We start from the raw sequence: 12,002 nt of genomic DNA on the forward strand, positions 1-12,002 counted from the left end.
CATGTAGGGGAAAATACTTTATTTATTAATTATTAAAAAAACAAACCACAAGACAACGTTCAACGCATATCATAGTACAATTTATTCAAACTGTTAATTACACGCAACCGTTACCTTTTCAACTGTACAATCCAAACACTTTAGGTGGACTTTTTAGTTTTCAATTATTTCCAGGCGTCTGTAGAGCAAGACCCTTGGGTGAGATAACCTTTTATGTTGGCAATAAGCGTTTTTTTGCCTCTTCATATTGACGTCTTTCTTTACGTTGAATTTGATGCACTTTTAAGTAGGATTTACATGCAAAAGTCTTCCTTCTCTTTATGCAGTTGTACTGTCTTTCCCAGAGTGAAGTCTATCTGCTAGTAGACTTTCAATGCAAAAATCACAGCTCTGGTTCTTGTTTTTAAATCTTGATCAAGTCCACTGTGCACATTTTGAACATATTCAGAAGAATTAGGATTTGTGAGAAGACGAAAATAAATGTCAACACTATTACACAAGAATAAATGCACTTCAGAGCAGGTTTGTAGAGGTTGGGAGTACAAGGTTAGCAAGTTTTAAGTAACCATATAGAGACAGGATATTGTGTCATTTACAAAGATAACTTCCAACCTAAATCATTTCTATGGAGCTTCAACTTTGACAAATACAATTGGCTTGTGATTAATAGGTTTGTGTACTTGCTCGTGCATTCTTAGCCTCCCTGTGTCTGTGAATGCCTTGCCGCACGTGTCACATTTGAACACTTTCTTGTCAATATGCATGAACATAACGTGCTGCTTGAGAGTGCCGTGCTGCGCGAACGACCTCCCGCACAGTTCGCAGGTGTGGGGCTTTTCTCCCGTGTGAGTCTTGAGGTGCTTGCTGAGGCAGCCCATGGAAACAAACGTCTTGTCGCAGCTTTTACAGGCAAACGGTTTCTCTCCGCTGTGCCGCCGCTGGTGCGTCAGGAGCTGCGACTGAACTCTGAAGCTCTTGTTGCAAATGTCACAGCTGTAGTTGTTGTCGCCCATGTGCATGCTGCGCTGGTGGGCTCTGAGCGAGGACGTGGAGGAGAAGCTCTTCCCACACTCATCACAGTGAGACCTGGCCTGAAAACAGATGGAGAAGTGAAATAAGTGAGCTATAGCCTGATTCAAGCTACATTTTATCACCCTTTTCAGGGTTCACATAGGGATTATCTTTAGAGGGATGTTTCAGGATTTTTGACACAGGGCCTCATTTCCCAGTTATCCATTCATGCAGTGTTTATATTTGAAGAGTTTAGTGGTGCTAGGCTAATGCGAGGCTAGTGCATGTCTATGGTAAGTAGCCTGCATTAAAAACCTCTTAAAAATCATGGGGTCGTCCTCCAAATGTTGCCATATCTGATTTGTAGAAAGCTCCTTTGTGAATTCCATGTGTAGTTATGCCGGCCGCAGGTAAACAAACTACTGTAGATCCGGTAAGCTAGCAGATCACTCCGCCGCTGCGTAGCTACAACCAGGAAGCTGATGCTGCTGAAATATAAGTTCTTATAAATGCAAAACACAGACATTTATATGGGTAGTCTGGTGTTATAAGTGATTTGCCTCAGGTGCACTGTGCTTGGGTCAGACTGTTTTTTTAATGCAGGCTACTAGTTACCATAGACATGCACTAGCCTAGCACTAGCCTAGCACCAATAAACTCTTTAAATATAAGGACTGAATTAATTTAACCTCTTAACCCCCACCTGAACAAGCCCCTTTATCTCCAGTTTCCCAAATCTAAAAACTTCTTGAACAAAGTGTCAAAACAGCGACGAAAACAAAGATGAAAATACAACAAAAAAAGACACAAAAAAGTGACAAGAACATGATTAAACAGCGATGAAAAAGCAAAAAAAGAGCTACAAACGGACAAAGAAGAAACAAAAGCAACAAAAACGTGCTAGAAAAGCAACAATAACACATTACCCCAAAAAAAGCAACAAAAACACGTAAAAAGTGACAAAAATACAATCAAAAAGGAAGGGGGAAAAAGAGATGAAGAAAGCAAAAAAAAAGAGAGACAAAAACACGACAAAATGGTCACGATCAGTTTTGTGGGTCTTGGCTTTCAAATGAGGCATTCTCCAGCCGAGAAGCTTTTAGATTTGGTTACAGGAGAAAATGTGCTTGGTTAAGGCGGTGGTTAAGGGGTTAAAATAAATATATAAATCTCCAGAAATCAACAACACTCTGGATAACTAGGAAATGAGGCCCCATGTCAAAAATCCTGAAATATCCCTTTAACGTAGTGGTACAAACATGAATTGGAACAGAAATGGTCTCACCTCTGGGTGGGTCAGATGGTGCGTTTTGAGATCAGCAAAGGTTTTGAACTTCTCTTCACAGACGCGACAGCTGAACGGCGTCTCCTCGGTGTGGGTGAGCTGATGCTTCTGCAGCTTGTTCAATCGATCAAACACTCGCCCACAAACGTAACAAGTGCATTCCTTTTCCTTCTCGTGTTTTTCCATATGGCGGCTGAGCCTACAGGGCAACGCGAAGGACATGCCGCAGATTTTACACACGTGGTCATTCTCTCCCGTGTGGCCTCGGAGATGTATCTTTAGCGCGTACGGCGAGGAAAAGCTCTTCTCGCAGAAATCACAGACGTACGGCTTTTCTCCCGTGTGAATCCTGCAGTGGATCTCGAGTGCAGGCGCCCGGGCAAAGCTTTTCCCACAGTGCTCACAGCTGAAGGGCTTCTTGTCCTTGTGCAGGGCCTGGCGCTGGTGACTTACTAAGCCCGCTTTAGAGGAGAAGGTCTTCTCACACTGGTCACAGGGGAACATTGTCCAGGAGAGTCTTCTTTAGTTCTAAAAACAGATGTAAATAAAGATGAGGATTTGATGCGTGATGCTGATCGACCTTAACCTTTTCACCCATTTGTCACTGTGGCCAGAGTCGGGTAGTACTCACTTATATTTACTCAAGTACTTGAGTAACTTTTTGGAGGAATTAGTTTTTTCACACGGTACTTTTTACTTCTACTTGAGTAGAAATGTAGTAATTAAGCCAATGAAACTGAAAGGGCTGGGACGATCCACTTTTGTCATGATCCGATACAAATCATGATACCCAGGGGCCGATCAGATACGTATTGCGATACAGTAAGTAATGAAAACAAGTGAAAAAGTCATGTGTCCAAAGTTTATAAACCAAAAGCCATTTGACATTTACTGAAGTGTAATTAGTAGTTATAAGGTACTAGCGCTAACTCACATATAAACTCTCCTGTGTAAACTATATTTTGTCTTTACATTACATTATTGATCGATGTGTGACTTGTGTGAATTAATTTTGTAACTAATTGAAACAGAAACATAATCATTTTGTCCTCATCTTGCAGATGGTAAAACTGCTGCATACTCTAAGTTGCTATTAAGTTGCAATAGGGTTTGGCTTTAGATAATTTCACTTCAGCCAAAACCCTTTACAGTCATTGTTTCAGTGTTTTCATGTTTTGTAGTCAATCGTGTCTGTGTGAAGATACTGACTGAAATAAACTTAACTAAACTAAACTAAAAAAAATAAAAAAAAGTGTTTAGATTGAAAAGTGCATTAACACAAAATGTAACAAAGTGCTGTGTCTCTGTTACTAGTGTATGATAAAAAATGCCTCCAAACACAAGTATTGAAAGTACTGCGATACTTGATAAACAGTGTCGATACTTGGTATATGCGATCCAAGTCCGAGCCGATATTTTGTCCCAGCCCTAGAAACTAATCACCATATGATGTGGCTAAAAGTGTGACAAAGTAGGTTTAGCTTCCCTGCAGAAAGTATGATTGAAAATGTAGTTTGCTATGAGATAAATGTAATTTTCTATAGGATAAAGTTATTTCCTGAAAGGACGCAAGCACATGTATTGTATGCGTGTATATATGTGTGTGTGTGTGTGTGTGTGTGTGTGTGTGTGTGTGTGTCAATGCTGCTTACAGTTCATTATGTAGCTTTATCTTTGTTGCTTAGTAATTAGTCCTACTCCTTTTTGGGTAGAGAGCTCAGTAATATGTAATCTTACTAAAGGTAAATGAATGCCATCTTGAGTGCATATACTCTGCTGTTGTTCTTTGTTGCTGTTTTGTTCCTTTTGTATTATTGTGAAGTGAGAATGTATGTTTGTGGGTGGGCGCTCATAAGCTTCTTGGTTCAGCCCCCTGTTTATATTTACATATTACAAAATATAATGGTATAAAAGAAATGGCTTTGGGTGTTTAAGGTGTGGAGACAATCATTATATGCTGGTCTCTAATAAGTGAACTACAACCCTATATAAGAAACTATTATCCAGCTGTATAAGGGCAGAACTTTAGGCTTTAGGTCAAAGTCTATGGAGAATAACTGTGGACTTAATATTCAAGCAAGAAATCTACAAATCAACCAGTATTTGCTCGTACTATCAATAACATCCTGTATCAGTATAACCATGTCCCCTTTGTCGCTGCAGTCAAACACTGGGCCGTAAATGCAAAACAAAAGAACAAGCAAAATGATCATGTTGACGCACACGACTGTTTTCGAGCTGCAAACATTATGAAACAAAGATAAATCCATCACAAACGCACATGATCGCCTTGAATAAAACATATCGGACAGTCGGTGTAGGCCCATGTCTTTTCTTTAGCTAGCATTATAGCATTACCTGCAACAGCTGGGAGCGTCCACGTTAAACACGCTTTGTTTGGATCAACGTCGACCTGGGACACGGAGAAGTGGCCTTTTGTTATGTGCACGTGCGCTTTTATCATAGAATTCATAAAAACTGTACTTTTTTAGAGCTACAGACGACCGTAGCAGCCCTGTCTATCTGCTTCCTGTAGTGCTCAGTGCTGCCACCTAGGGATGAAGAGTGGTTTCTATTGCATTTTTAAAAAAAAAGATTAACCTTTCTTCTTCTTCTTCTTCTTCTTCTCCTCCTCCTTCTCCTCCTCCTCCTCCTCCTCCTTCTTCTCCTCCTCCTCCTCCTTCTTCTTCTTCTCCTCCTCCTCCTTCTCCTCCTCCTTCTTCTCCTCCTCCTTCTCCTCCTCCTTCTCCTTCTTTCCTCCTCCTTCTCCTCCTCCTCCTCCTTCTCCTCCTCCTCCTTCTTCTCCTCCTCCTCCTTCTTCTCCTCCTCCTCCTCCTCCTCCTTCTTCTCCTCCTCCTCCTTCTCCTCCTCCTCCTCCTTCTCCTCCTCCTCCTCCTCCTCCTCCTCCTCCTCCTTCTTCTTCTTGATACACAAGAATTTAAATATGATCCACAGCCTCTCAGCATCACACAGTGGGGATATTAGTTGAAAAATGAGGAGGGAATAACACAGGAAGTCAAGTTGCATTTAGAGATCTTGAGGCAAATGCACAGTGGAGTGACTGGTGTACACATTTTAATTGATTTGACATTGATCGCATGCGCTGAAATGGCAAGGGACAAGGGCCAGTCACTAGATTAAAGGCACACCGTGTAACATTTTGGACTATGCTGTTGCCCTCAGTACAAAACATGCTCTTAAAGAAAATGCTATTACTGCAGTGGGTAATGAAAGAATGGATTTAAACCTATTTAAATCTGAAATTCTACGGACGACCGAGCTGGAGACGCACCCACTCCCGGTAAAGTTACTGTCATGTTTTAGGAGAGCTGAGCCACTCACAGCAAAGGCTCACGTTTGTTTGTACATTTATGAGGTATTTTCCCATGATGGAAATATCTGTCATAAAATAAATGCTTGTATTTCAATTTTATAGAGTAAACTTCTATGTAGTGTTGCTTTAATATAGTGTGGTATATGGGCAGTTCCCAGCCATTTTGTTTCATTTTTTTTAATGTAAAAAAATATATATACATATGGTAAAATTGCAATGCTCAATGGTCAATAACTGTCTTTAAAGCCTGGAGTAACTCACTATGATTGTTGCAGAATACATGTATTTTTACCACCTCAGAGTATGTTGTAATTGTATAGCAAAAAAAACCAGACCTAGTTGCATAATCTTCATCTAAATGTTTATTGAGCGACTGAAGATAGAAGAAGAGTCTTAATTATGCAATTTATTTTGGGGGTAGTCCCGCCTGCTTCACTTAAGTACCACTTAAAGCTGTATATGGGCACGAAACATGCATATAATCAATTTGCTTCAACTACTCAGATGAAAAGGAGGGATGGTGAGAGCTTGAAATGAGTTTGTTCAAAGATAATAAGCAAAAGAAGAAATGTTTTAATTATTTTACAGTCAAACCATGTCACTTTCTCAAAAAATAAAGAGGGATCACGGCGATAAACTGCTGATTTACAGGCAAATAAAATCACAACATTGGGGAAATGTATTGCTAAACAAACGAGTTCATTACATTTCACATGGCAGATGCAAAAAGACAAGAAAATATATTGGTGTGTGGAGTTGCAGACACTTCTTAGAAACCTGGGTTAAGATAGGCATGTGGAAAAGGATGAACATCACAATTTTCTTTGGCTGAGCTCAAAATTACAATATGCACTCACTTAAAATCCTGTCACTCACTCAGAGCTTGTAAGACAGAGCAGCAGAAGCAGTGAGTGGAGAGAAGTGTCCTCATTTAAGCTGCATTAGACATAAACACTGCACCATCATATGATAATCTCTGTGGCAAATCCTCACGGAGCTCAGATCACGGTTCTGTTTTTATCCTAACATCACACATCTCTATCTTAGGCTCTTCTTTAACTTTTGTTTCTGGAGTTTCTGAAGGCTTGCTTTCAGGTTTCATTTCTGTTTCAGTCTCTAGAGGCTTGATTTCAGCTTTACAGTTTCTTACATGATATTTCCAGCTGTCGGGTGAGAAATAGACTTTCCCACACGCGTCACACGGGATCACGATCTCCTTCTTGCAACGCGCTTGGTGAACCTTCAGTTTGGACATAGCCTTGAAGCTCTTGTCGCACTCGTCACACTTGAAGGGTCTTTCATCTGTGTGGACCAGCTGGTGGACGTTGACGTCGTTCCTGGTTCTGAACTTTTTCTCACAGACGCGGCAGCTGAAGGCTTTCTCCTCGGAGTGGGCGAGCTTGTGCGTTTTCAGCATGCACAACCGAGCGAACGCCCTCCCGCAGGTGTCACAGGTGAAGCGCTTTTCCCCCGTGTGAATCCGCATGTGGCAGTTGAGGCTACCGGACACGACAAATGACATCCCGCAGACTTTACACGTGTGGGGCTTGTCTCCCGTGTGGGCTCGGAGGTGAATCGTGAGCTTGGACGACGTGGAGAATTTCTTCTTGCACAAATCGCAGTCGTACGGCTTCTCCCCGGTGTGCACTCTGTAATGCGTCTTCAGCTGAGACTCCCAGACGTAACACCGTCCACACTGGTCACACCTGTGGGGCTTCTCTCCGCTGTGGTGCTGCCGCTTGTGAGTTATTAAGGCGCCTCTAGCGGTGTAGCTTTTCTCACAGCGGTCACAGGGAAACATTGTACGGGCAATTCTTCTTTCTTGTTTTTCCTAAAAAAGTGAAAATTAGTTAAAATGAGATGAGTAACATTCTACCATAGACACAGACGCCATCTCGCCATAGAAGGGGGCGTGGCTTCGCCGAGGGGAAAACAGAATCTTTAATGAGGGGGTATTCTGCTTTTTTCAATCACATAGCACCAGTCTATATCACACTATAATGATGACCAAACCTTCTGTTGGTCTGTAAATGCAGTAAATTAGAATAACTGCCTTGTATAAAATTGCTCTCTCAAAATGGCTGTAGTGAATGTCTTGAAATAGGCCTCTGTCTCTTTAAGAACCTCTGAGCCTTTCCGACACGCCCCCTCCACACGCTGTCTGTGGCATCAGTGGGGAGGGGGTTCTGCTGAGGAGCAGTGGTTGGTTACTCGGCTGGTGACGAAAGGTCGGAGGCGTCTCCAGGAGGTGGGGGCATTCCTAGGAGGACTCAGGCAAACCTATCCCTAAAATGGCCGCCATCAGAGTTTTTACAGATTACTCAAAAATACGTGAATGTGCCAAGGTAACACTTCAGGCATGTTTTTAATGAGGGAATGACATAATAACAGGATGGAAAGCTTGAAAAAGTCGATTTTTGCATAATACCCCCCTTTAAAGAAACACAATTTTTCACTCTTTTTAGCCATTTTCTGGTGGAATATGAACTTTTTTTTACCACACATAAATAAAGTTAAGGCCCAAATGGATATTTTCTCATAGCAGATTGTTCAGTAGGAGTGAAAAAACTGCGCTTTGCTCTTCTCCATGTCTTTGTACCTTTATTTAGCAGATACTATATTCATATTTCAGCGTTTGTTAAAATAGTTTTTGAATAATTAGAGAAAGTTTAGAGTTTTCTCCAAATTGTTTCCCCCTTAACTGTGACCATATATGGGCGATTCACAGTTACCATGGAGATCCGCCATCTTTGCAGCTGTTAGCCTACATTTCCATTGACTAACATTAGCTAAAAACAGTATAAAAAGTGGAGAAATAGCCGTGGAACAACTCGATTAGCTGCTGAGTTACTGCTGGTAAAAACATCTAACTCACTGCGGTGTCCAAGTGTTTTAATGTGAACAAGAACTCCAGTATTTTAACTTTTTAAATCTCCATTAGTTTACAATTGCTGCTAATCCCATAATTCTTAGCGAGTCATCACATTCCCGAACTCTATAACTAGTGGTAAATACAACAAGCCATGTAGTAGCCTATGTAAAAATAATAGTTAAGAGAACAATACAGCCAGTTGAAGTACAATAAACAAAACAAACAAACACACAAAAATAGATGAACATCCATAAATCAGTCTATCATCATCTCAATGTGTGAAACTAATCCATGATCTCAGGTTATATTGCGCAAAATGACGACAACACACTTGAAAGAACTGAACAGAGCCACCAAAGCACAAAAACCTAGAAGAAAAATACATCGTAGGATCTTTTTAACCAGCATTACCTGTAACTGTAAACACGAGCTCACTGTGTTCAAAGTAAACCAACAGCTTGTAGACGGAGAGGTAGTTATTTGTAAGATTAAAGTTTACTTTCTGCGGCTATCCTAACAACCGTGCTGCTAGCCTTGTTTACTTCCGGTTTCTGAACGTGCGCTGTACTGCCCCCTAGCGACGGAGGAGGGTTTCTGTTGTAGCTTATTCATACACGGATAATAAACGCATATGGAAACGGAGAAAAAAGAGAAAAATCCACCTCTTAGCTTGACACAATTGCCATGTTCATCGAAACAGAATACAAAACATAATTATTTAGGAAAAGTTAAACAAACCAGCAGGTGGCAGTACCTTTATGAATGCAACGGAGCGAAGACACCGAATGAGGAGAGCAGCTTTACTAACGAGCTCATCTAATCAAATAAGCTACAAATAAGATAATACATGAACAAAAACCTCTTCCCCGTCCGTCTTCGTGCCTGACAGCCTCCCCTTGGCGATCATAATTTGGGTGAAACATCTCCAGCACATCGTCCAATAGCAGGTAATGCTAGCTGAGATTATATGGAGATGGTTAGTTCAAGTGGCTCCCATATTTTTCATCTGGAAGTCAAAGTGGTTCCTAATGCTGTGTAATTACTATGCTGTTATGCCACAAGAGCAAAAATATACTATTAAGACTGTGATAGAGAAACAAATGCTCAGCTACACACAGATAAAGTGTTCTGTTTTTGCATAGGGTTCTCAAAATATAGCTACTGGAGGAGAACCTTAATGTTTCAGGTTGTCATGGCAACATCTTCCAGGAGAGGTGCCGGTGATGCTGATGATGTCTCTCAGCAAAGTTACAGATCTGATTTAGAAAACAAAACACTAGAAATGCCATATTGATGCTAGTGATTTATTATATTTATAGGGTGAAATGTTTCAAACTGAGTCTTTAAAGGTGCACTATGAAACTTTTAATGTGAAGAAAAAGTTCATATTAGTGCGTATTTGACCTTTCAGTGACCCCTGTATGGATGTTAGCTCAGTGCCTTTACTTTCCATCCCGGTGGCCTCTGTGATGCTTGAGGATCAATGTTATTTCAGGTTTTTTGTAAGCGTAGCCATGGATACGGTTCAATCAGCAGTGAATTCCTACCAGAAATCCTAAAAACAACTGATCATGGAGCGTCGGGATGGTAAGTAAAGGCGCTATGCTAACCAGCCAAGCAGCCGCTGGGTCACTGAAAGGTGAAATATGCACAATTTTTATTTTTTACATAAAAAGTTGCACCTTTAAAGAAAAAGGCCACTGTTTTTCCATACTGAGATATGTTCTTACCTGAGTTTAGACGAGTTGATACGTACCTGTCTGGTCTTTGTGCATGTGGAAGACCGTGGCAGCTTCTAACTTCACCCCCGTTTGGAGCTATAGGAATACATTGGGAAAGGCCAAATGCTAACAACATCTTTGGTCGTTTTGTGTGACTGAGGGCACGCACAAAGACCAGACAGGTACGCATCAACTCATCTAAGCTCAGGCAAGAACATATCTCTGTATGTAAAAATGGTGGCCTGTTCCTTTAAGTTTATGAATTAACCAACAGTGTTTTTTCAGATTTCTTCCATGTCATTTTAACTCAGTTTTCCTCTTTTCTATTGGAAACAGGAACACCTGCTCTTCTAGGGCTTGGTTGCAGTGGTCAAGGGTAACCCAGACTGCCCTCGCCCCAGACACTTCAAGGATCCTCTTCCCGTTGGGACATGTCAGAGACTCGTCCCCAAGAAGACGTTGAAGAAGAATCTAAAACAGAAGCCCGAGCCACCACATCTAACCTCACCCAAAATGTCAACACCACATCAAACGGCAATGCAATGTTCCCCTGTGACCAGTGTGGGAAGAACTACTCCTCGGCCGGCTCCTTGAGACATCACCAGCGCCTGCACAGTGGACAAAAGCCCCACAGCTGTGACTTTTGCGGGAAAACATTTGTGGGAGGAGGCGATCTCAAACGGCATCTGAGGGTCCACACGGGAGAGAAGCCGTTCAAATGCGAACTGTGCGAGAAGACTTTCATCTCATCCAACACCCTGACCATTCACATGCGACACCACACGGGAGAGAAGCCCTACAGCTGTGAGCAGTGCGGCAAGGCCTTCATCCAGTCATGTGAGCTCAAAAACCACATGCGAACGCACACGGGGGAAAAACCGTTCAGGTGCAAAGAGTGTGGGAAGACTTTTACGCACAGAGTCAGTTTGAAAACACATGAGGCCGTGCACACTGGAGAGAAACGTTACACATGTGAAGACTGCGGAAGGGAGTTCGCTGCGGTGGCAAATTTAGTGAAACACAGACGCACACACACAGGAGAAAAGCCGTACAGCTGTGATGTTTGTGGGAAGAAGTTCAGACAGCCCGGTCAGGTCAAAACGCACCAGCTGACCCACACGGAGGAAAAGCCGTTCCACTGTGATCACTGTGATAAGGGCTTCAAGAGCGCGACGGCGTTAAAAATCCACCAGGGTCGATATAAGAAGGAGGTCGCCATAGCCTGTGACCTGTGTGGGAAACTGAGTTATTCAGCAGATAGTGTGTATTATCATAAAAAGCGATATCATCCAGAAATCATGGCTGGAGGCGCACGTGTCAAAGCAGATGGACTCAAAGTAACCGGGCCAGACGTTAAACAGGAACCGACCTGAGGATTTGTCAGTGATTTGACGTAAAGAACACTTGAAGTTACAGCAGGACCAGGCTCAAATGGAAGAGAGGGAGCGTTATCATGCATTTTGTTCATATTGGTCAAATACAAAGCACTGTTTGCGCCTCATGTTAGAACCTGACACATTCATGAGTAACTGCTGAAGAATAAAAACGTATGAAGTGACATTTTGTGATTTATTTTTTTCACATCTTGACGTTCTTAACACATTTAAGTAACTGTGAAATGTGGCTCTGGTTCTCAACACCCGATGAAAACAAAAAATCTGATCATAGTTATTATGTAAAGAAGTAAAGATGGTGTCCTATTGTTTTCGACAGGTTGTGTTGAGGCACTGGTTTAAAGATGGATTTAATGCAGAGGACACAATGGGAACAATTAAGTTT

General features: G+C 41.8%; 3 protein-coding genes across 3 annotated transcripts; 1 reads left to right on the plus strand and 2 right to left on the minus strand.

Annotated features, from left to right (window-relative positions):
- Positions 1–427: 427 nt before the first annotated feature.
- Positions 428–4,836, minus strand: LOC306982069 (uncharacterized protein). Its single transcript, XM_079581849.1, has 3 exons — positions 4,655–4,836; positions 2,297–2,824; positions 428–1,091 (listed from the first exon to the last, which is right to left on the minus strand). Exons 2-3 carry the CDS (start codon positions 2,798–2,800, stop codon positions 624–626), a joined length of 972 nt encoding a protein of 323 aa, XP_079437975.1. The 5' UTR covers positions 2,801–2,824; positions 4,655–4,836; the 3' UTR covers positions 428–623.
- A 1,420-nt stretch (positions 4,837–6,256) lies between these two features.
- Positions 6,257–7,463, minus strand: LOC306982071 (uncharacterized protein). The gene has a single exon (XM_079581851.1). The coding sequence runs from the start codon at positions 7,429–7,431 to the stop codon at positions 6,634–6,636; it is 798 nt and encodes a 265-aa protein (XP_079437977.1). The 5' UTR covers positions 7,432–7,463; the 3' UTR covers positions 6,257–6,633.
- A 1,890-nt stretch (positions 7,464–9,353) lies between these two features.
- Positions 9,354–11,629, plus strand: LOC306982036 (uncharacterized protein). The gene is made up of 2 exons (XM_079581798.1): positions 9,354–9,449; positions 10,560–11,629. Exon 2 carries the CDS (start codon positions 10,655–10,657, stop codon positions 11,594–11,596), a length of 942 nt encoding a protein of 313 aa, XP_079437924.1. The 5' UTR covers positions 9,354–9,449; positions 10,560–10,654; the 3' UTR covers positions 11,597–11,629.
- Positions 11,630–12,002: the final 373 nt, after the last annotated feature.

Source organism: Gobius niger (genome assembly GCF_951799975.1).
Source record: "Gobius niger genome assembly, chromosome: 23".
Taxonomy (NCBI): Eukaryota; Metazoa; Chordata; class Actinopteri; order Gobiiformes; family Gobiidae; genus Gobius; species Gobius niger.

What these genes read in the sequence shown, in the direction of transcription:
- LOC306982069 (XM_079581849.1), bottom strand. Translation starts at nt 2,800, where the DNA reads ATGTTCCCCTGTGACCAGTGTGAGAAGACCTTCTCCTCTAAAGCGGGC. An exon ending in ACCATCTGACCCACCCAGAG is followed by an intron (nt 1,092 to 2,296) that starts GTGAGACCATTT and finishes ATCTGTTTTCAG; the next exon opens with GCCAGGTCTCACTGTGATGA.
- LOC306982036 (XM_079581798.1), top strand. Translation starts at nt 10,655, where the DNA reads ATGTCAGAGACTCGTCCCCAAGAAGACGTTGAAGAAGAATCTAAAACA.
- LOC306982071 (XM_079581851.1), bottom strand. Translation starts at nt 7,431, where the DNA reads ATGTTTCCCTGTGACCGCTGTGAGAAAAGCTACACCGCTAGAGGCGCC.